This window comes from Schistosoma haematobium, chromosome ZW (genome assembly GCF_000699445.3).
Source record: "Schistosoma haematobium chromosome ZW, whole genome shotgun sequence".
NCBI lineage: Eukaryota > Metazoa > Platyhelminthes > Trematoda > Strigeidida > Schistosomatidae > Schistosoma > Schistosoma haematobium.
Window position 1 is genome coordinate 73,265,784 of NC_067195.1, and position 26,576 is coordinate 73,292,359.

At 32.8% G+C, this 26,576-nt stretch overlaps 1 protein-coding gene across 3 annotated transcripts in view; it reads right to left on the minus strand.

Moving 5' to 3' along the window:
• The window catches only part of MS3_00004350 (uncharacterized protein), a 44,038-nt gene that overhangs the window by 13,620 nt on the left and 3,842 nt on the right, over positions 1–26,576 (minus strand). For 2 of the 3 annotated variants that reach the window (XM_035730678.2, XM_051212257.1), the window contains exons 6-11: positions 26,045–26,310; positions 22,270–22,507; positions 11,793–11,883; positions 8,140–8,414; positions 3,842–4,339; positions 2,217–2,342 (exon numbers count right to left, since the gene is read on the minus strand). In XM_035730678.2, coding sequence (XP_035586856.2) covers positions 2,217–2,342; positions 3,842–4,339; positions 8,140–8,414; positions 11,793–11,883; positions 22,270–22,507; positions 26,045–26,310 — 1,494 coding nt within the window. Of the gene's footprint in view, positions 1–2,216; positions 2,343–3,841; positions 4,340–8,139; positions 8,415–11,792; positions 11,884–21,051; positions 22,218–22,269; positions 22,508–26,044; positions 26,311–26,576 lie in introns of those variants that run through there. The other variant, XM_051212258.1, reaches the window with a different exon arrangement.

The window sequence follows — 26,576 nt, forward strand, 5'->3', positions numbered from 1 at the left end:
GATATTTGTATTGGATTCATTTATTGACAGATTTCTATATATCCTCCCATAGTTTTGAGACTATATCTGTTAGTAGTTAAGGAAATATGAGTATACTTTGAGCTAATTCGAATAGGTTGTTCAGTTAAAAGATTAACCACATGCCCGTATAATAGGGGATATATATATATATATATGTATATATATATATATATATATATATATATATATATATATTGATAAATAGATTTATAGTTTTATACCTTCTTTTTAACAGTAAGTAACCTAGAATTTACAAATAACAATACTAATAAACATATAAATATTGGTGCAAACGAATACCAGAATATGCCTGAGCCACACAATAAAAGTGATATCGTGAGGAGATAGAGAAAGCCATGCCTGGTAACTTATCAAGTCACTCTGTTCCACCATTCCTATGACCCCCCAAAAAAGTCGTGGAGGACCAACAGAAGCCAGTTCTGTACAGCTCTATCTCATACCACGATACCTTGTTATAAACTGACCGCCTCTCCTTTTTTCCAACCACTATCAGCGTCGGTAAATAGTGCACGAAATGCAATCCGATGGGGTGACATTTGTAGTACATGTCCAAGCCACCGAATTCGGTGTCTCAATATAGTGACACCAACTGAATCATAATCATTGTGCTCAAACACACATTTCCGAAACTCCGCATTACTAGCATGGTATTGTCAATGAATGTCAGAAATATTTCTGAGATAAGGATGGTCAAATACAGAGAGTCACTTGACATAATCAACTTGGAGAGGCTTGGTTTCACAAAAATTGAGTAAAACTGCTCTCACTGATGCATTATGAATTAGACTTCTTATTGTCAGACTGATATCATGAAGGCGCTAAAGATGGTCCAGATTATGACTAACCGCTCTGGCTTTCACTATACATGGATTAATCTCATCACCACCATCACCACCAAATAGCTATTTATTTTCCGACTCATACAGCTCCTTCCCTATGTTTATCAGTAGAACAGGGTGTATTCTCTTGTTTTTATAACTATTCAGATTAATGCAGTACGGTTAAAATATTGTTTGGAACTAACTTAGCCTTGATATTATTTCACGAGTGTTTCACTGTAAAGTGTGATAACTGCATAAAGATATCATCTTCATGACTAAGTATGCGCTTTCTTTATTCTCGACAATGTGATTCAGACTATTTTGTGAGGGTTTATATCTCTCCGTTATCGACGCTGAGGACTGTAATTGATTAGCCACTAATAGCATACGAACAACGTAGGTGAACTGCCTCAGTATTTCCATTCATTCAGAAGATGGTTAGTGGAAATATTGTGTCAATTCTTTCAGGAGATATATATGATAATGAAGACTGATCATCTGCAGTGCTTAACATCTACAATGAAAAGATCTAAACATTTTCAAATAAAATTCATAACCTAATGGCTGTTTGGATAACGCGTTGATGCTTGGAATGAAAGGTAGGATTCAAATCTCAGTGTATACATGAACACTGAGGTGCCAGTAAATTCAATCAACCAGCTTAAATAGAATGAAACACCCTTCCTTGATCCCACTGTTAGAAACTCTCCAAAGTTAATAAAACTTTGATACATATTTATTTATCTTAGTCGTTTGATCCTTTACATTGACGTTTAAGAATGTAATTTATCAGCTTCTTTCGGCATATGTGCACTTAGCGCGAATTGTCTCGATGTCGCTACTTAGTCACAAGCATTCTAAACAGAGATAGAAGGTAACTAGCAGTGGAACCCAGGAAGCACGTTTTGTTATATTTGGAACTTGTCTTCTATATATACCTGCTTCCCTAATTTAATATTCATTCTGTTATTCGAACCCAGTGTCTGTGCAGACTGTGTCCAGATTGCCATTAAGTTACAAATCAGTAGTTATCTAGATTCAGGAAGATAATGGATAATGCATTGGAGTTTGCAGCGAAATGCACTGGGTTTAAATACCAGAGTTTGCATCAACTCCGATGGAGGTACACTCATTTGACAAGTCCTAAATAGGATGAAACATACAATTTGGATTCCACCTTTTGCTACTATCCGTCTCTGCTTAAGATACTTTTGATAGATATTGTTATATGTAATAACAATCCAAACAATAACTATCAATTTTTATTTAAGGAATAGAGAATGTAACTGTTTTTCATTTGATGGTATAATCAATCAATTCAAATGAATGAATCACAAGTTAAAATAGACTCACTTTGATAGTTGATGTTGTCCCGATAAATTTATTCAGTAACTGAATTAAAATAACACCAGTACTCAATTCAATAATTAAGTGTTTTGGATTAATTGGTAGACGAATATTTAATTCTTTATCGATTATCTATGAAAATCATTATCAATAAGAAAGATTGATTAAGAACTATTAAGAAATGAATAAAATGTTTATCATCATTATGTTGTCTAAATATGGAAGATTATATAAAAGGTACTAAGACGAAATGGTCTTGATTTATCAAAATCAATAGAATAGTCTTTTATAAATCACATCTTTTCACCCAGTATTCGGTTAACATGATACCCATAAACTTTTTAACAAAGTTAGTTTTTGTTTACACAAACAGATGATACTTGAAATAAATGATAAGTTCAAAATGTCAGAAGGGAATTTTGTGGATATTATAGTAATTTTAGTAGTTGAGATCATGAGTCAATTAAAGCTAGACCACAATGGAAAACCTGGGTTCGAATCTCACGAGGTGGGATTGTGAACGTGCAATATCGAGAAGTGCCACAATAGAACGAAACGGACGTTCAGTGCTTCCAGGTGAGTTAACTCCAATTGACTCATGATCTCAACTATTGAAAAAGTTCAAAATGTCTTAAACTACCATTTATAACTAAAATTGAGAAGTTAAAATAGCAAATAAGACCCCTGAAAGTATGTAAAGAGAAAACAAAAACTACTAAGATTTTACATGAATTCATCAAATGTTACTGATTTTAAGTCAGTATTCAGGGGTTTAGACTTACTGATTGATAGATAAATAATAAGCTCAATTTATCGTTAAAGATCTAATAAGAAATTGCTTAAAACTTGTTTCACATGGAGTAACTCTTCATCTTCCCCTAAGTTTGAGCTTGATGACGATTATTACTAAATACATTTAGATTCTTTGAACTTAATTCGTTTTACTCTAATCATGTTTTCTTTACGTTTAGTGCATGATTATCTTTAAAGGTTTTGTTATTTCACCTATCTAGCGACGGTGAATTGTGAATTTTTTCAGTTTGCGATTGGGCCTACAATAGTTACTAATTACGACTGATGTAGGATATTTTTATGATACATAATCAGATCTACGTAAACTCAATGGAACGAATGATTGGTACACAACACGTCAACAATAATTCCAACGCAATGAAACACAAAGTTAAGGTAGGAGTTCAAGGGAACCATAGTATTCAAAAGAAAAATTTATACAGGAACAAAAAATTTACATATAGCTACTAACAATGACCATGGAACAAAACAGAATTAGTAAACTAAAAGTAAGAACAATTAATCAAAAACAGCAAAGGTTATTGTGGAAATATGAACAAGAAAAAATGATATTACGATCTTTTATACATGTAAGAGCCATCGTTTATTAACAAAATAACAGATAACAGAATTAAGGCAATTTGGATAGGTCCTAGATCTTAATTTTTACCGGATCTTATGTTGGCTCTTAACAGAGTCCGTGAGGTGAAAAAATGAACTTTCAAAAACTTAAATTCCACCAAACTAGGAATTAAGATATATATATGTAACTGATAGAAACAATGATGTAATCAGTATGTGTTGAGAACAAAAGAAGGAATTAATTCATTTTGACTTACTGTTCTTAATTGATTAATTCTTATTAAATCATCAGAATTTAATTCCTCCCATTTAACAGTATCCTTATGTGAATTCATTTTCATATACTTCAATGTATCTATATTCCGAATTTCACTTTTTCTACTGACATCTTCACTTAAATAATCAGTAGAAAATGTTATACTTGAATCTTGACAATGTGTATTTGTTTGTGGTTGATAATTATGTGAAGTTTGAAAGTTTTTAGGTAATTTTAAAGTACATTCTGAAGGCATACACAAAGCAACACCAACATGTGTTATTTTATTAGATATATCTTCATTATATAAACTATTTTTATGAGGATGATATAATAGTTGTGTATGATTTCTTTGATTAATCAACTTTTTATCACTATGGTATTGATTGAAATTTTGACTATGATATCCATTTGTTTGAGATCTATTACAATTTTCTGATAAATATGAATCTGGTGTTATATAACCAGAACTACTATGAACATTTCTATCATGTTCTATCTAAAATTAAATGTAATCGAAATGATCGAATTGATCAGTTAAGATGTTAAAATAAACAATAAAACAATTGATAATATTTTATATAAAAAATTATTAATATTTTAATTAAAACATTTAATGTTATTAGTCATGGTAACATATTTTCTGGTTAATAGATCTAGGCTACCTGTTTAGCCCAGCTGAATATTTCAACAAGTTATCTATTTTATTGTTTGTTTTAACGCATCATTATGCCCATTAGTCGCATAGTCGATTCAGGAACGTTTAAGACAAGTTTACGACATTTCGCTGTCCGAGTTACAGAATCGCCTAATCAGAGACATCGTAATTGCTGGTAATATGCATTGAAAAGAATATACATTATTCAGATGTTGATTCCTGAACTAATAACATTCAGCTGGAGACCACTCAATATTTATCGCAAGAATCGATCAAGAAATAAGAAAATGAAACTTGTCGAAATAATTTGTGCTGAGAATTCTACATTGTACCAAATATATAATATTGAATAAAGCCAATAATAATAACAATAATAAAACTGATAATAAAAATGGAGCGAATGAGGTTTCGAGCTTATTAAAGATAGCCATATTAACGATATATATATACGATTGAGAAGACGCCTGTAAGTTTTCAGCATGACACTAAATATCAAAATGAGAAACAGTGATATGAAGTTAATTAAATGTTAATCGATCCTCACTTTGAGGAATCATCGGTTAATGAATTAATTCATTTACAAAAAGATTATTGCTTGTAAATATCGTCCATGTTTTTTTTGAATAAAGTACTTTCAATTACTGTTCATGGTATGTTATGCATTTACCAATATTTCACTAAATAAACTATGTTTGTATAGTGTAACTTTGATGCAATTATGTGGGTAATATCGTTATGAACGATTAAATCTGGATATTGCTTCAGAACCAGTCTATATCAATGGGTAATCTAAAATTAGATAAACTGTTAAAAAGGTTCACTTATATTAGAAGACAGATCTATGGCTCAATGAATACAAAATTATCATCCAACTATCCCAATTTATTCTAATTATAATTATAAACAAGTTAATAGTCTACTAATCAAATTCTGGATATACTGAATACCAGTTTTTCGTGGAATATTTTAAGACTGTAAATGTTGCTCTATCAAAAGGTAGAGGATCTATGAAGATGGTTAATATTCGATCATAGATATTTTAAAAAATTGTTTCTTATGATATTTGAGCAGAACTGACAAGTTAGTAATAAATCGGTCAATTTTTCATGAAAGTGCTGAAGAGAGAAATCTTTGCATTGGTATCCATAAATGACTACTTTTCTAAACAGTATTTAAATGAATTGATTGTCAAGGCATGTTATTAATATATGCTCTCCTTTCTGTTTCGTATTTTGAACATCAAACATATTTATAAGTGATTATAAGTGATGAACTTTCCAACTATTTACTTGCTGGAAATTTTATCAATGATACTCAACATGGATTTCTTAAAAATCGTTCTTGCATGACATGTCATTTTGACTTCTTTAATTTAGTCTGTTCTCTACGTAGCCAAGGATTTCTAGTCTTAGTGCTATATCTGGACATTTCTAAAGCCTTTGACATGGTTAGCCACCAACTTCTTATAGGTAAGCTCGCGTCTTATGGGGTTCAAAATCCTTTGCTTGCTTGGCTTGATTCCTTTCTCAGAAATCGACATCAAATAGTTAAAATTAACTCTTCATTGTCTAACGCTGTCCCTGTTAGAAGTGGTGTAATACAAGGTAGTGTCTTAGGTCCTTTGCTCTTTTTAGTGTTTATCAATGATATTTGTGAAAGTTTTTGTGTCGGTAAGCCCCTTCTATATGCAGATCATCTTAAAGTAGTATATTCATTTTCTCCACGTGACCTGAAAAATATGCAAAATTGCATCAGCATGGAGCTTAACAAGGTAGCACAGTGGTGCTTAAAATGGCAACTGGAGCTTAATACGTCTAAATGTGGATGGATATGCTTCGGTGATACATCACTCAACTTAGACATTACCATAAATGGAGAAGTGTTATCTAGGTCACATACAGTAGTAGACTTAGGACTTAGATATTCCCAAGACTTGTCGTTTACAGAACATATATTAAAACAGACCTCTAAGTCTCAACGTCTAATAGGTTACATAACTCGAAATCTTTACAACACTGAGTCACGTATTCTAATGTACAAAGTTTGTGCTCGACCTCTTCTAGAATATTGCACGTTTATTCTTAGCAGTGCGCTCATAAAGGATAAATTAAGGCTGGAATCAGTACAGAGACGATTTACACTTCGTATTCTTGGAGCTGATTGTACCTTAACTTATAATTCTAGATGTAATAAACTTGGGCTAGACCCTTTATGGAGGAGGAGACTCAAACTAAGTCTTATCTTTTTCTTCAAACTACTTCATAAACTATCGTTTACATCCGATCACGCGATTCAATATGCAGAAACCTCTCATTATGACATCCGTAATTCCTTGGCACTAGTGAAACAAACTCATTCTAAATCATCTCTTTATATGAATTACTTCACCTGTAACTTTTCTAGACTCTGGAATAACCTACCACGATCTATCCGCACGATGAAATCACTCCCATTATTTGTTCGCTGCATCGATTCATACTGCTCCTCTGAAAATGCATTGAATGGTCTAGCGCCTTCAAGTGTATCTCATTCCACAAGTGATATTTTAGTAACCTTAAATGTTTAGCCATCTTTATTAGTGAATTCCCTTAGTAAAACCACCCACTTGCTGTCAATATGTTAACACCGCCCCTAGCAATTTTAACCAATTTGAATAACATCAACAGTATATTACTGTGTCACATGATACACGCATTTAGGTAGACCTGATTCATATATTTTGGTAATTACTTTTTTGCTGTTCCGTGCTCTCTGTTTTCGTTTTAATTTCTCTAGTTGTAGATAATTATCATTATTTCGATCTGGCACACGAATTTACTTTAATTACACCGTTCATAAATCAACAAGCTGTCCATTTAAGAAATATTAAAAATTCCCGGCTGATGCATAGGATTGCTGTAATATATGTACTACCTAAACAACTACTGAACTAGTATACTTAAAACTTTCTTTTATCACATGTTTGTTCTGCACGTCTAACGTTACTATTTATATCAAATCGATCATGCCTGTAAACTGGCGTGAATTCTGTAATCATTATTTTTCAGATTATAAAATTATTATTAGAGTATTTCGAACAAAAAATCATTCTCATTGTAATATACTAATACACTACTCATGAGTAGCTAAACTCCTTTCTCTGAATTTCCAAACCTCAGTAATCAGTTTTGTTATCTTCATGATATCAGTTAGGAAACACGAGATTTATTTCAAGTTTAAGAAACAAACTTTGAAGGTTTCTGTACGAATATACAAATCATGCATCCAATATAAAACTGTTCTGTGAAAAACAGAATTTTCCATTAAAATATAGTTAGGTAGTTGTAAGATACAGATTAACATTTTCTTTACACTGTCTAGATTTACAAAATCTTAATAAGTTATTAAACGTCTCATGAGAGAAAAACTTACTGCATATTTGTTCACTTACGATAATTTATTTCGAACAGTAGTTTTTGACCCTCATGAATTATTTAGCCGACAAAAATACAGTTTGAATATATAACACTTACGTTACCAAACAAAATATCTTTACAATTACTTAGGTAATAAGCATTTTGCTTAGTAATTGTAGAACGGGGATAATTTAAATAAACGTGTGTTATGGTACTAAATAACATGGAAGCAAAATTATCACTCACCTGTTGACGTTTAGAATAACGTAACCGAGTATGGCTAGAAATGGGACCACCTTTATCACGTCGATCGTATTTAAAAGAAGAATGATTTGTTGGACAATCTTTAATCTGACCATTTTTAGTTGGTTCACAAACATTACATGGTGTTTCATTTCTAATGATATAACTGCTAACTGTTTGTACTACTGAAGACTCTACTGCTGAATCATTCCCATTCAGAACCGTTGATACTATTGCCTTCTTTGTATTGTCATTGCCGGGAGAGATAGGTTGCGCAACTTTTAAAAAAAATTATCACATTGTGATATGTATCAAAAAATTAGTGGATGAATTAAAAATGTGATATTTAAATCAGCCAGAAATGCATCTTATAAAACAACATATACTTCGACCAAGAACATGCGTAGTACTAATGTCATTTGTATGTCCCATACCTATATACAAACTAAATCTTCTCGATATTGTATACATATATGGATAAGTATGATGATCAGATCGAAAGAAATACTTTCCATACATTTAGTTTAAATCATAACAATTTAAGAATAAAGTGACGTTCTTGCCAAATAAAATGAATAACTGATAAGTAGTACATCTACACAGTTAATAATTGTTGTGTAATAAAATGAAACGTTTCATAGCCATTAAAAAGTAACAACTATTACAGAGTGACATCTTCAATCAACTTAAGAATAAGAAATACGTATGAAGTAGTTGATAAACATTAGTCGAAACTAACTCAGTGCATTATATCGATAAGACAAAAAAGGATATCGACAATCTAATTGAAAAATAATCTTGCAAAATCATCAGACTAACAAAAAGAGGCTATGCATAAGAATTCTAGATCGAAAGCATTTCTGAGCATAGGAAATAAGATATGAGTATTACTATGTGCAACTATAGGAATGCATCGATTTTATGTTTTGTTTATATCAGAGAACTGATTATTGTACAAGCAAAATGTTTGTGTACTTCCAAGCTAAGACTTTACAAAATATTAGTACAAAGGGACACCAAATACATATGCGCCACATAACTGAAGTATACACCTTACTCAAAACACCTTTTATTTGTTTGTATGTTTACAACTGTGAGTAAAACCAGTAAATATAATTGGGAATGAAATAATAATCGAATTTAGCTACAGTATAATATTAGTTTACTGACACCGTAAAGTGATGAATTAAAATGAAATAGATCGTAAGAAAGCTTTTGTGAATCCGTCGATTATCTGTTGACTTGTTTTGACATCAAATTTGAGTTAGTTTTACAACTCTATACTTTTCTACATGTATACAAACATAAGAGAGATTATTTAATTATGTTTAGTAATTCTTGAACACATTTAGCTATGTACAAGTGTTTGTTGGTTCAAACAATTCATCCAAGTATTTTAGTCATTTTTAATTGTCAAGTAACGAGCAAAAAATTGACATTTAACCGTCACACATGACCTTTTTATGGATAATTTTTGTGTTAGCTCCGTACTTGTTGAGACCTTACCACTGGAGACGGATATCCGTGGGATAAGGCGAGGTGTGCATTTTTAGGGTCGACCTTTTCTAACCCCACCCCTCCTTGTGGGAAGGCAGCATCGCTGTCATGCTGCTTGTCTGAAGGAAACACTTTACTGTTGTCACACCTCTGTACAGTCAGCAGTACGACTTCGCCTTCGGACCTTAGTTTTGTTGCTTTTAGTTTACCGCTCTTCAACCGACCTGTCTGACATGGTAGGATCTTGAGGAACGGTTGTTCCAGCCAGTATAGCTCGGTTGCTTCATCCCGATAGGCAAGCCCGGCCATCACGTCAAGGTAGCAACAACGGTCGGGTCATATTGCTTTAAACATATTTGAAGACTTTCCCCAATCAAACAAAATGATACTTATCAAACTTACATTTCAATTAAAAGAAGAATACACGACTGAATAGTATGCAGGGCTAGATAACTATTTCACCTCAGTTTGAGACTCTTCGGACAAACAATCAAATCAATGACTTTTAGTTCTTGAAGAAGGGGTATAATATTTTCCAGCTAATTGGTTGATTCGAAAATTTCACTTTTAGCCACATTTTTTAAAATACACTATGACTAGTACACAATATTATTGCTGTCTTGATTTTAATATTTCTAACTGAACAGATTATATGTTTTGTCTAGGACGTTAAGAACTTCACTAGCGAGCTAAAAATCAATTTTTACTACTCTCACCCTTTCTCTTTATTCTGGTGGTCGACTGGATCAGGAAGACGTCAACATCTGGAGGGATGCACGGGATACAGGAGACAGCTAGGATGCAACTGGACGATCTAGACTTCGCAGATGATCTGGCCCTACTATCGCAATCGCAACAACAAATGCAGGAGAAGACGACCAGTGTAGCAGCAGCCTCAGCAGCAGTAGGTCTCAATATACACAAAGGGAAAAGCAGGATTCTCCGATACAACAAAGCATGCACCAATCCAATCACAATTGACGGAGAAGATTTGGAAGATGTAAAAACCTTTACATATCTGGACAGTATCATTGATGAACACGGTAGATCTGATGCAGAAGTGAAGGCGCAAATCCGCAAAGCAAGAGCAGCATATTTACAACTGAAGAACATCTAGAATTCAAAACAACTGTCAACCAACACAAAGATCAGGATTTTCAATACAAAAATCAAGACAGTTCTACTGTCTACTGGGGCGGAAACCTGGAGAACTACGAAAGCCATCATCCAGAAGATACAAGTGTTTATTAACAGATGTCAACGCAAAATACTTCGGATTCGTTGACCGGACACTATCATAAACAACGTACTGTGGGAGAGAACAAACCAGATCCCAGCGGAGGAAGAAATCAGGAAGAAGCGCTGGAAGTGGATAGGACATACATTGAGGAAAGTACCCAACTGCGTCACAAGGCAAGCCCTCACATGAACTCCTCAAAGTCAAAGGAGGAGAGGAAGACCGAAGAACACATTACATCGAGAAATGAAGATAGACATGAGAAAAATGAACAAAAATTGGACAGAACTAGAAAGGAAGACCCAAGACAGAGTACGTTGGAAAATGCTGGTCAGCGGCTTATGCTGCATTAGGAGTAACAGACGTAAGTAAGTAAGTATTATCACAATAATTTAATAATCATCAATGAATTCTATTACCATGAATGACATAAATTTATTTCATTTATTTATTTATTAAGGTATTTAACAAAATAATTTGTATAAGTGAATAAATATTTTTGTTTAAAATTGATTTTAACTATAAATAATTAGAAATGTAGATTTATCTTTTTCATAATCATTAGACAAATTCAAATGATTATGACAGTGTAATAAGACTATAGGAAATTCATTTCATAACTAGTGAGATATGATTGATTGATTTGATTTCTATAATATTACTACTCAAAATAGTAATTAATAGAAGAAAAAGAAAAAAAGAAATAAAATGAATAAAGTAAATAATAATGGAAACATTTTTTGATGGAGTTTTATTCTCTGAGCTGGATGGTTTGGTTGTGGAGTTTTTATCGTTCTTCTGAACGACATCATCAGTACAAACTTCAGATAAAATCATTCACCTGAGCTACAAATTTTCTCCACCATCTCAATAATTTAATGTTTTAAAATGAAATATTCAAATATGATACTAATGAACTCACCTTGGGAGTTATTAATAGTTTGTGTCAATTGTTGTGAAATATTTGATGGTAAATAGAAAACTTCATTTTCATTCTTATCAAGAATAACATTCTGTAACATAGAAACATAAAAAAAAAGAAAAAAAAAGAATTTCAAGTTTAGACAATATAACTATGATAGATTTTCATTCTATATTATCATATCTTAATTGTATCTTGCTTAGTAAATGTTTGCTTCAATAAAATTGATAGTTAAACTAAGAATATAATAAAATGCATACAATCTATTTCATAATAATATAATATAACTTAGAAATTGAATGCCTAAACTTGTTATGAATCCTGTGTCTTTGGTTGAATTCCCACGTATGAAATTGTGCATGTTCACTATTGAGTAGTTGCATATTTAAACAAAACGATGATCCAGTACTTATAAGTATTCAATAGTGATATAACTTAGATTGATTTATGATTTTAAGGAAATTTTACAATCTTGACAATCCTTTACTGCTAGTTTTTATGGATTGTTGATTAATCGATTATTATTAAGGGGTTAGAATGTATTACATTCCAAACACTTACAATCTTTTATCTTGAGGTCTTTTGCCTCATAAGCAAAGGGTTAGTTAGAATCCATAGGTCTATTGAGTAACTCTTCAAAGACTTGGGATCATCTATGTCATTGTATTTTGCATAAATATCGTACTTCATCGGAATATGGTAAATCAGTTTGAATAATCAGACTCTGACAATTGTTACAGTGGGTATTTCGCATAATATCTTCAGAAGATCTTCTATGAAAATAATATATAAAAGTAATCTAACAATGTTTTTTTCTATAACGAATTATGCACTAATCGCTTTGAAGCAATGTCAAACATATGCTTTAAATAAAAGTTGAACATTGACAAATTCTTTTGACATTGTCTATTAGTTGTGAAATATTTTCTTTTAGTATTAGCTGACTGATATAACCAAATACAGAGTGAACTTCACATCTCATACAAAGACCTATAATGGTCTATTACTGAACTGGAATTAAAAAAAGGGGCAGAAAATATATTTTCTGTTATTCGGAACAGTAAGTGTGTGTACTATACATATCAATAAGCTACACTCTGGTGTTTGAGCTACACTTAATGTTTTAAAATACTACCCTTGAAATACTTAAGCCAAAGCCGATATAAAAAAATTGCTATCAAAAAGTATTGTCTTTATAAATATGTACGGAGTCGTACTGGTATGTTGTTCACTATTCAAGCAGAAGTCAATTCTAAATAATCCTAATAATAAGATTCTTCTGACAGATAGACTTTCAGAATTCTTTCTATTTGGTTGAGTCGCAATTCCGAATTAGGGTTTTCCCACTTATCAGTGCAGTAAAGTGTAATAAAATAATTTGACAAAAATATTGTACGACATAGAAAAATAAACACTGATTCTCCCATCGTTCTATCTGTATTAGTTATAACAATTGACAATTTCTTAAATATATTATAGAAGTTTTACTGTTATCGTACTATATGTACTTAACAATTTAAAGATACGGTTGAACTCCACTGGTCATGGTTTCTTATTAGAACTCCAGGAAATCCATCTTGAAGCTAGTCACTAGTGAGAATATGATAATTATCAGTATAGGGTTGTAAAGATTGTTGAGTTTAGATTGATATCTAAAGATAAATCAAGTGTACTTCTAAAATTAATCACTGGAAAATTTTACTTCTTAACAATGTGATGCGTTGATTTATCATGAGAGAATACTAAATGTGATGTAGGTATAACTAATGCTTAAAAAACAAAGAAAAGAAATTATATATGCAATTTTTTTAAGGTACATTGGTTCCACAATGATTTCTATTTTTGGAATAATTATTTCTCATATGACGAATCAAAAAAGTACGATATCTGGTTTTTTTAGCTAAAAGAAACCCTGTAATAGATTGGTAACTCATCTTTCAAACGTTACGGTTAGTGGTATGATCATCATTTCGATGATCAGGTGATGGGTTTAATTTGACATTAGTTACTAAGTATCAATCATTGCCAACCATTATTTACCTAAAATAGCCTACTGAGATTAATTTAAACTAATTACCTTGGCCTGTTTTAATGCAATGGTTTACATTTTACAAACTCTTGTTAAAAGCATGCCTGTATAGCAAATCATTGAAATTCTTCATGGAATACAATCTCAATATAACTCAATCGACAACACATTAATTTTTGATTCAAAGTTATAATTAACATTTTAAACATGTTACATACGGCGACAATAATGATTTTATTCATTTACGATACTACGTGTAATCGATTTACATTTTAATCACTACAATGAAATTTAAACGTACAACCACTGGGTGAAGTCACATACATTTTGAACTGGTCAACAGTAGCAGATGCAGACTTAGTGGGTAACAATAACGATATGTTGTCGGGATCCATAAAAAAATATAAGTGAAAATAAGTCACAGCGACTAGTATATACATATAATTCTCACAATAATATAAACTGAAGCAGCAAATTAATTAGGAAAGATGACACATCCCTAGAAATGAATTTATAATTTTCGATGGCTTGGTAACATATTCATACTTAGTTCTAATCGCTATAGCTTAAACAACCGAATAGTTTCATCAGTTTATATACAAATTATGTAGCTGTTTAAGTACAAACAAGAGCTTTTAATTAGCCATAGTATCGCCTGACTATTATTATTATTATTATTACTTTTATTAAATTTTCATGTTATTATTAAAATGACTAGTCACTAAACAAAAAGATTGTATGCTGGTTTTTGGTGTAAAATCCTACTCAAACATTTTGTTATATAATGGTCTAAATTGGTTTTTATTGGCTACAATAAAGGAGAAAATTTATTGCGTCAACCGATTGTAATTAGAATGACCTTGGAAAGGTTGTTGCACTAACATACACATACTTAAAAAGCGTATAGGATGACTAATATACACGATACATTACGTAATCATCCATACTAGTCTGCAATTGTATCAACCACTTATTACCATAGTGTACTCGATGAAACATATAGATTGTGACAACGTTACCCATATGAAGATAAAACAAGTTTTTGAGTATTCATTTGTCAAAGAAAATTATACTGGTTGAAACCATGAGTCAATTGAAGCTAGACCACCACGTAAAACCTGGAAGCACTGGAAGGCCGTTTCGTCCTAGTATGAGACTCCTCAGCACTGCGCGTCCACGATCCCGCCCCCCGCGAGATTCGGACCCAGGACCTATCAGTCGTTACCAGTGGAGTTCAACCAGGTCTGTTGTGAGATACGAACTCACTGAAGACAATGGTGTACGGTGGCGCAACTTAGTGGATTGGTTGAAGTTAGACATTAACACCGTTGGATGCCAGCTCAGTGGTCCAATGGTTAAGCGCTCATGCGCGAGACTGAAAGGCCCTGAATTCGAGTCTCGCAGAGGGCGGGATCGTGGATGCGCACTACTGAGGAGTCACATACTAAGACGAAACGGCCGTCCAGTGCTTCCAGGTTTTACATGGTGGTCTAGCTTCAATCGACTCATGATTTCAACCAGTGAAATTTCTAAAAAAAAAATCTCCACAAAACCCATTCTGATAAAGAAAATTATAACGTCCTATAGATGATAACGATAGAATTACCTTCATTTTGTATTCAAAAAATTAAAAAAATTATATTCTCAATGTAATGTGGGTCAATGATTTTTTCTGTCTACAACGACGTTAAATTATATCACAATAATAGGTCGAAAGATTTTTTATGGTTACTGTATCACTATGAAATGACCCAAACTTGAGTATTGTCCTATCGAATTTAATCAACATAGAGCATAACACAAATGTACATTATCAAATCACATTGACAAAACGATATGAAAGTAATAGGATCCATAACAAAAGAAACTGAATGTATGTAGTCACAATCATAATGAGAAAAAAATAAACATTTCGAATATATTTTGAAAAGTAAAAAGATATACATGAAGGAATACTGGAATTCAAGATCGAGATCCTAGCTTTTAGTTCGGTTGCCATTATTATTATCAAGAGGTGAAAGTACGTTGTAGAAAATCATAATCGTCAAGAATTATTGTACAATATTAGGGTAATGTGCAAAAAAAAGAAAATATAGGTGAGAAACATGAAGTATATCTGCAGAAAATATTCTTAATTCATCTTTATGATTGTTTAAAACTACAAAAAATGTAATAGTAAAAGTTATCATTGTTGTACTCTTGATGTTACACTATATTTATTTATTTAAACACATAAATATAGGTGCAAGGAGGCCAAAAGTAGATATGAGCCACATAAATCATTCATTTTCTGTGAGGGCTGGGATATTGTCCGGGTGCTCAAACCGAAGTACATGGTTTCCTTAAAAGGCCACACCTGGAGCCTTCAATCTAAAAGTCTGATCCACAAGGCAGTGGAGCAACATCAGGAGATGCAGTCCCATGATAGTCGGTGATCAACAATTGGTTCATACGCCATTTACTTACTTACTTACTTACTTACTTACTTACTTACTTACTTACTTACTTACTTACTTACTTACTTACTTACTTACGCCTGTTACTCCTCGTGAAGCAGCATAGGCCGCTCACTAGCATTCTCCATCCAACCCTCTCCTGAGCAATCCTTTCCAGTTCTTTCCAGTTGTTATTCATTCTTTCCATATGTGCTTCTATTTCCTGACGTAATGTGTTCTTTGGCCTTCCTCTTTTCCGCTTCTCTTCAGGATTCCAAGTTAGGGCTTGCCTCGTGATGCGGTTTGGTGATTTGCGTAATATATGTCCTATCCATTTCCATTGTATTTTCCTAATTTCTTCTTCAGCTGGAAGCTGGTTTGCTCTCTCTTACAGCACACTGTTACTAATGGTATCCGGTCAATGGATGTTGAGTATCTTGCGTAGACAACTATTTATAAATACTTGATGATGGTTGTAGTAGTTCTCCAAGTTTCAGCTCCATACAGTAGAACTGTCTTAACGTCTGTAATAATGACTCTGCGTTTGATATGGGTTGACAGTTATTTTTAGTTCTATATGTTCTTCAATTGAAGGAATACGACCCTTGCTTTGCCATTCCTCGCCTTTACGTCTGCATTTGAACCTCCTTGTTCATCGATGATGCTTCTCAGGTATGTGAAGGACTCTACATCTTCCAGAGTTTCGCCGTCAAGTGTGATTAGATAGCTATTCTTCGTGTTATATTCGAGAACCTTGGTTTTCCCCTTGTGTATGTTGAGGCTTACTGATGCAGAGACTGCTGCTACACTGGTTGTCTTTGTCTGCATTTGTTGGTGTGTATGGGATAGGAGGGCTAGGTCATCTGCAAAGTCCAAATCGTCTAATTGATTCTGAGCTGTCTATTGTATTCCGTGTTTTCCCTCAAATATCGAGGTCTTCATAATCCAGTCGACCACCAGAAGAAAGAGGAGGGCAGAGAGTAGACAGCCTTGTCTGACTCCGGTCCTTACTTGGAATGCGTCTGTCAGCTGTCCTCCATACACTACTTTACACTGTAGTCCGTTGTTTGAGTTCCGGATAATATTGACAATCTTCTCAGGAACTCCGTAGTGTCGAAGAATTTTCCATAACCTCCTCCTATCCACACTGTCAAATGCCTTTTCATAATCAATGAAGTTGATGTAAAGTGTTGGGTTCCACTCAACTGATTGTTCGACGATGATCCGTAGTGTAGCAATTTGGTCTATGCACGACCGATCCTTACGGAATCCAGCTTGCTGATCTCGAAGTTTTGGCGTCTACTGCATCTTTCATCCGGTTCAGCAACACTCTGTTAAAGACTTTCCCTGGTACTGATAGTAGTGTAATGCCTCTGTAGTTTTCACATTTGCTCAGATCTCCTTTCTTTGGAATCTTGATGAGATGTCCTTCTTTCCAGTTGATTAGCACTTGTGCCTCCTCCCAAATCTTTTTCAATAGAAGGTGAAGCATGTTTGTAGTTACTTCGATGTCTGACTTCAGTGCTTCAGCTGGTATGTTGTCGGGTCCTGCTACTTTCCCGCTCTTGATTTGTCTGATGACCGGCCATTCTGATTTCTTCCGTCGTTGGTGGGTTGACATTTATAGAAAGATCTGTGTGTGCTGCTTCGATGTTCGGTGGATTCATTGGAGCCGGCCTATTCAGGAGTTCCACGAAGTATTCTACCCATCTGTTTCGCTGTTGTTGAATTTCGGCGATTGGCTTGCCTTCTTTGTCTTTGACCGGCCTCTCTGGTTTACTGTATTTCCCTGATAGTTTCTTTGTTCTATCGTGAAGCTGTTTCATATTTCCTTCTCTAGCAGCTTTTTCTGCCGTCGTTGCTAATTCTTCCACGTATTTCTTCCTGTCGGCTCTAATGCTCCTCTTCACTTGTTTGTTTGCTTCTATGTATTCAGCTTGTGCTTGGACTTTCTCTGTTCGTGTTCGGATGTTGTTAATTGCTGTCTTCTTGTTCTTCCTTTCTTTCATCCTGTCCAGTGTTTCTATACAGATCCATTCCTTATGATGGTGCTTCTTCAGGCCCAGAACCTCTTGACACTTTGAAGTTAATGCTTCTTTGATACCTTTCCAGTTGTCCTCCATAATAGTTTCTTCTTCCTTCAGTAGATCTTGAAAGGCTTGGAATCTGTTGTTGAGAGCTATCTTGAATTCATTGAGTTTGTCAGTATCTCGAAGGAAGGCTGTATTGAACCTTTGTATTGCTGTTTGTCCACTTGTCCAGTTCTTTTTTAGCTTCAGTTTCAAATTGGCTACAACTAGGTGGTGATCTGAAGCTACGTCAGCTCCTCTCCTGGTTCTCACATCTTCCATTGTCCTTCGGAATTTTTTTTTGATGCAAATATGGTCTATTTGGTTCTCTGTAGTGTGGTCCGGTGAGATCCATGTAGCCTTGTGTATACGTTTGTGTGGAAATATTGTGCCTCCTATGACTAATTTGTTGAATGCACACAAATTTGCAAATCTTTCTCCATTTCCGTTTCTCTCTCCCAGTCAATGCATGTTGTCCCATTATATCTTCATATCCAGTGTTATCTATTCCGACTTTGGCATTTAGATCTCCCATCAGAACGGTGAGGTCCTTTCTTGAGCACTTCTCTATGATTTATTGCAGCCTCTCAAAGGATTGATCTTTAATGTCGTCGTTGCTATCATTGGTGGGTGCATAACACTGGATAATATTCATTGTGATCACCTCTTTCTTTGTTTTGAATGATGCTTTGATGATTCTGGATCTGTGAGATTCTCATTCTACAAGTGCATTTTGTGCTACTTTGGACAGCATTAGAGCGACTCCCTGAGTGTGTGGAGCATTGTCCTTTTCGTGACCGGAGTATAGCAGCATCTCTCCCGGATTTAGCCTTTTCTGTCCAGCTTGGGTGCAGTGGGTTTCGCTGATTCCCAGTACTGCCAAGTTGTATCTCCTCATTTCCGTTGCTATTTGGCTGGTCTTCCCGGTTTCCCACATTGTTCTAACGTTCCATGTACCTATAAAAATTTTTGCTCTGGTTGTTAGAAGGGGTATCGGTCTCGTGGCTTCCAAAGGAACTCGACTTTCACCATGAGGCGTCATAATTCTTCTAAATGAAGACCTTCTAACTCCCAGGGCAGAGTTTAAATGGTTTGAATTTCTTTTTCTGGTTAGCGTTTTTTAGCGAGTTAGTTTTCTACGTGATGGGGCCGCTAACCACATGCCCAATCCTCCTCCTTTGCCCGGGCTTGGGACCGGCAGTAACTCTGGAAGAGCCATAGGTGAAGTTTCATACACCATCTTTCCCTCAGGGTAATGGGGCCCATGTGCACCATTGGTTTGGAATCAGGTTTTCCAACTCCCCTAGGTGGACTCTCCATGATTACCAACCCGGTTGAAGCGCTAGACATTCGCTTTTTTCCCTCGGAATTTTTTAAACAGCATCCTCGTCAATTGAAGGTAGTGAGTAGGACTTCCGCGGCAGTGGTTGTATGCACGTGGCCATGTGAGAGCATTTTGAGAGGGAGAGTGGACTTTCCCCACTCTCAGCCATACCAGGGCATTATAGTCAGCCTTCAATAACAGTTCAAACAAACTATTTAAAAAAATACCAAAGTCAATATAAGATTTTATGTAGGTGTAAACAATACAACTATGTATAAAGGTTTTAATTGACATGTATTCAAAACAACATCTGGAACACTTGTAAAATGAATTGGAAACTGAATAATGGATTAGACAATAGCTGAAACGATGGTTATTATGATAATATGATATAAATCAATATTTTTATAGAATATGTTTTCATCGAAACACCTAAACTGAACCTAGAATAATTCTTTTTAAAAATCATCTTCAATAATGTAATGTATTAATTGTTCATTTTCATTGTATCTAGTCATAGATACAACTTTCAATATTGGGATTAATTAAACGGTAGATAATACGCCTAAATTCAAGTCATATCATCAATCCCCCAAAGATGATATATTTTTACTCAGATTAAGTATATTTCTATTATGCACATTATATCTAGCCAAAAAAAGAAGAACACATTCAAATAATTGTGTTCAGAAATTCATTCTACTATTTATATAAGGCTAAACAAAGTCCCACCCACTATGATTTCAACAAACGAAAAGTATCAATAGTATACACAATTAATTGAATCTATACAAATCAGTACATTTGTTACATTGGCTACGTTTATACATATAATATTATAACTAAAACAGTTAAATTCTTTTTTTTAAAAAAATGTACTTGAAAATATTTAGCATACAACTTCGCTAAAAACAATACTAAATTTCACTAACTTAAACAGATGAATACAATCATTCAAGATTATTCAAAGATTTCATCAATATTCTTCTATACACCATAAATAACTACAACATCACATGTTTTGATAGATAGTATGTAATTCACATTTAAAGTGCATGACTCAATGTAGTGGTTGATTCTTATCCCCTTTTCCATAATTAACATGTTGAATTTTAATAAAAATGAATTACATTTTTTTGTTTCTTAACACCAACTTGTAATCGAAGTAATTCCTTCATTTCTATGGTTATTATTCTTATTTTATAAAGAGAAATAAGTTAGCACTTTATATAAATTAAAATAATAAATTGTAATAATAAATCAATTTATTCAATGTTTAATTTCTAAAACAAACTGAATAATACTGTTTCCATGCCCATTCAACTAACATTCGAGTAGTAGAATATAAGTAACCTAGTAACTAAATGATAAACTTTTCTTCATTAATTTTTTTTTTGTAATAGGAAATAATAATACTGATAATATAGCCGTTGTATATATATATATATATATATATATAATTTAAACCGTTTTGGTCAAAAGTTCACTGTATTGTATGAGATATATACAAAAAATGGGCGGATTTTGCAAACAATTCCTAAGGTATAGACAAATTCTAACCCATTTGTCTGTTAATGATGATGTATATACATATTTAAGTATTTATCTCTTTGTTTGTTTGCTTGTTTGTTTGTAAACATAATGTAAAGACATACATTAAAAAAAAAGTTATTCAAATCAACTTCACTGCTTAATCATATATAGAATAGAATGTAAATGAACTATTGATACAATCAATGTTAATTTCCTAATGTCTTCTAGAGTGAATTTTCTACTTGGTACAATTCTCAGTCGATTAACAAGCAATAGTAGTAGTATGCAATGAAGAAGTATACACAATGATTGAATTGTTATCCTTAAATAAAAAAAACGAAACTCCTAATTTAACAAATCATCTAGATTCAGTCTAGTTAATTAAAACTAACTACAGATTGAGTCTGTTGGATAAAGTTATTTAATGGGTGGGACAACAAAATAGTAGTGTTGATTGTGAGAATATGGTAGAAACGGAAAGAGAGAGTTTGAAATAGTAAAAGATGAACTGTTTGATAAAATAAAAGCAAACCTTATGATGAAACGTATATCAGTAATTATTGTTCATTTATAAATAGAAATGGATAATAAGTAATACAGCTATTATATGACTTACATAATCCCTGCCATTAGGTTCGAAATTATACCACATAATGTCAGAGACATTACCATTAGGTTATTTCAGCCCCAACAGACCTGTCAAAGTAATCAATTCATACTGAATACTAGCCTATGTCATTTTTCTAATCCGTACTTCCAAGTGAATGATAAAGATTAATTCGAAACGTTACCACCAAACTAAATGAATACATTAATACTGAACCTATTTTTCATGTTATGTGGTTGAAGATAATCAGATTCCTGCTGATATCAAGCCATTTGTACTAGTAATCTGATAGATGGTATTCGATCAGCATTATCTAACAAAAAGCATAACATCGGTTACATAACTATTTTTAGCTTAGAAACGCTGTACAGATTTTGCAACAGTTTTCTCAAACATTTATGTTAATTGTTTTCAATCAGCTGATGACTCTGTAAAAATATACATAAAAATTTAAATTTATATCAGTATAATATAACATACCTCATAAGCAGAAGAATACATATTCATTGTTAGTGATTCATTATCATCAGTTGATAAAGAACTAAATGACGATCCAGATTTCAATGTTTCATTTATACAAGATTGTGTTGATACATTATGACTAAAATTCTCAATACAATTATAGTCATTTGAGTGTAGTTTAGTATTTGGTTTATCAAATTGTTCATTCTTGTTATTTGTTGTTGAATAAGTAAAGTTTTGAATTGTCAACGAAGGACTTTGAGTAGGATATTTTATTCAGTTTTATTATTTTTTTTTCAAAAACACAAAATAAATAATAATAATATGGTTATGTGATTGGAATAAATGTTTAATTTTAATGAGATCAATTAAAATAATTGATAGAGTAGAGTTGTTAAGGTTTCAAATTATTAGCTAAAACTTTTTGATTGAGATCATGAACCGATCGATGTTAGACCACCATTGAAGGCCCTGGGTTCGAATCCCGCGAGCGAGATCGTGGATGCGCACTGCTGAGGAGTTCCACAATTGGACGAAACGGCCGTTCAGTGCTTCAAGGATTTCAATGGTGGTCTAGCATTAATCGGTTCATGATCTCAATCAAAAACTTAACAATCTCCACAACCCTTATACTGATATTAGCTAAAACATTTAACTGAGTGTTAACTCTGAAGGGTGAAGATAAAATCACTCGACTATGGATGTTAACAACATCTTAAATGCCCCCAGATGCCCTGGTATGGCCGAGAGTGGGGAAAGTCAGCTCTCCCTCTTGAAATGCTCTCACATGGTCACACGTATACAGCCACTGTCAGTAGAGTCCTACTCACTGCTTTCTCGCGGCACCGGTGTTGTCTGCGAAATTGAGAGAACAAAAGCGAATGTCCAGCGCTTTAACCAGCTTGATGGACACTATGAGTCCACCTAGGGGAGTTGGAAAACCCTGATCCCAAATAAAATGATCCACGTGGGCTCCAATATACTGAAGGAACAAATGGCGTTTGAACCAATGGTTGGTCACCGACTACTATGGGACTTCATCTCCTGATGTTGCTCCACTGCCTTGTGGATCAGAGTTTAAGGTGGAAGGCTCCGGGTGTAACCCCCTAAGAAAACCACTTGCTTTGGTCTGGGCATCCGGGCAGTATTACAGCCCACACATAAATCAAGTGACTTGTGTGGCATATATGTATTCGGTGCCCTTTTGTACCAATATTTATTTGTTTAAATAAATAACATCTTAAATATTTGAAAGCAGTGAGTAAAATGATGGTTCAAGTATAATTTACTTGGTGTCTTTAGGAATCAAATCACGTATTAGATAAGAAAACTTTAAGTGACTAACTCGGACTAAAGAATAATAAAGTGATCTGAAATATTTACGATGAAGCATCACAGACAAACAGAAATATCTTACAAATAAAATTATACACTATATAAAGTCACTGGAATATTGAAATGCAACAACTGCATCCAGTAATTCAACTAATGTACACTCAGAAATTAGCGACACATTCATGAATTAATATAAAACTAATGTACCTAATTTTGTCAAATAACTGATTGTCAATATAATTTTTAACACTAACAATCGTTATGATTTGAAGTAATAGTTAAAGTTCTTTTTACTAAATAGGCACTATGATAAATGAAAATATCTTTTAAATAAATTCTCATTACCAACTACACTGAATTATCTTCAACTAACAGTAATAACTATTAAATTAGCTTATGAAATTCAAGTATGAAAATGTCCTTAATCTCTCAGCCCCATCTCCTCAAAAAAGATAAATATTCTAGGAAATATTTGTATGATAGGAACTAAAGTCAATTTAAACAAGTAACATAATTTATCCTAACAGATTCTGTTGTGACTTTACGCCCCGCTATTTATCACATGACTCATTCGTGAATCGGAATTCGACTTGCACAATCTAAACACTATGCCAAAAAATGACGTATCGACTGGTATAAGCAGCCTATCGTCTTTACTGGTCCTTTTCTTCCTAGCTCTGCCAGTTAAGTCTAGGACATTAATACCAGCTTCCACTATACGAATCATTTATTTCAAACATATCTGGTTTATATACAAGCCAAACAGACAACATCACACCATGAAATAAGAAATAACATTTGTACAAAATCAAACCAAAAGTTGATCGCGATTGTGGGAGACTGTTATTAATTAACTGGGCATAATTTAGGAATAGTAAGTTGTATAATAATGGTCTAGATGTCAAAATAAAGCTTATAATAAGAGGAATATAAATATACATAATCTAGTTACTCAACAGTTATACAATAAGAATATTTGCGTAGTATAAAATTGCAAATAGATCCCAACAGTTATCATTCCTTATTCTCGTTAAGATATAACAGATTCAACTCACATACATGATACATTGATCTTAATTATTTACTTTGCTAAAACTTAACTCTACTAACACCAATCATTCGAGTGTAATCTAATTTGAAATAGAGAATAATGTTTACACAACCAAGGATTGAATTTTTTTTAATTCTCCATTTTTATCTCTATACACTAACTAAATAAATTATTCACTTATTATTTAAGTAGTATCCGAATAAAAATGGGATATATATGAACTTGAATATTGAATATTGGACTAACTAAAAATCAATATTCGAAAAGAAATATTCTCAACAATAATAAATTATTCTTTCTTCAATAATGAAGATTAATAACGTATTTGTACTTCATAGAATATAAGAAAGAGTTCATTGGGTTTAAATAGAAGTAATACAAACAAAAAAATATGCATTTGGACATAAACACGTACACTGACATGTGTTTACATACACTATATATATATATATATATATATATATATATATATATATATATATATATATATATATATATATATATATATAGAGAGAGAGAGAGAGAATAAAGTTTATCTGTATTTGCATATATGTACATACACCAATTTGAAACACTGTAGTTATAATTGATAGAGCACATAGTGACAAAAAAACAAACATCTGTAGTTTTATAGTAATTTACATAAACCAGATCGATAAAAGTATATACATTAACACTGACAAAATTTGTCTTCTTAATTTTGCATTTTAAATAAATAGTAATTTTATTATTCATTATACTCTATTTTAATGTTCATTTTATTGCAAAAATAGATTCTTATGTATTTTTATTGTTTTAATAATTTAAGAATAGGGCTGAGAATGTTCATATACATGGCAATGGCATATATATAAACTAAAAAATCATTATAAACTATAAAACACTGAACCTAGAAAATACAAAGGTGATTTAGTTTTATAGAGCTCATTACAAGACTTTAACATCCTAGTTGATAGTTGGTATGAACAAACGAGATATCATAGACTATGACAAAACAATAGTCCAGTTTCTTTTCTCTTTCTTTCCCTCTTTCCGATTTACATTGCCTGATATGAAAATGTAGAGATTCAATTTAAAAAAGTATCTTTTCAATTTATCGTACTTATCAAAATAATAGACGAAGACAAGATTAGGAGAAATCGAAGGATAGTAAAATAAAACGAAAAGAAACCCACTTGAGGAAGAATCATGAATATAAAGAAAGAGGATGTTCAATATTTAGAAAACAAACAGTAAATACATCTATCTTGGGGCATGAGAAAGGACGTCTATGGTCTATTAGAGTCTTTGTTTCGAAAAAAGTGATATCATATAGACTAAAAACCACTACTTAACAAATTGTTTAAGGCCTTGGAAAAATAGTGATAAAACGATCTATTTAAATATATATATGAAGGGTAAACTTACTTTGTAATTTCAGATTTCGATATGTATCTTTGGTCAGAATCCGTATTTACCTCGGTTCTCTCAAAACATGGACTAGAAGAGTTTGAATTCACATCCTGACTTTCAGAAAGTTTCATCATATTCTGTTGATTTGAAGTATTTGTTACCTGAGCAGAAGACGATTGAGTTAACGAATCATGAAATTTTTCGCAACTTGTATTATTAGAATTGCATAAAGCTTGTTGATTTAAAAATGCAAATATGTATGGGATCCCACGAGCAACAATCTGTTATTTTTTTAAATAAAGAAAGGTATATGTCTCTTGAAAAATAAATAAGATCCATAAAATGTTACACAATCAGGGAATAATTGTAATGAAATATGATAAATGTGATTTCCCATTCGTCATAGTAAATGACATTAAGCTCTAACTATCAAGTCGAAAACACTTACTGGTTAGTTGATGAGCAAATATATTTTCAAGCTTATAATCTAGTTTAAATTATTCATGAGTAAGCGAAGATTAATGCTAATATTACCAACTGGTGAAAA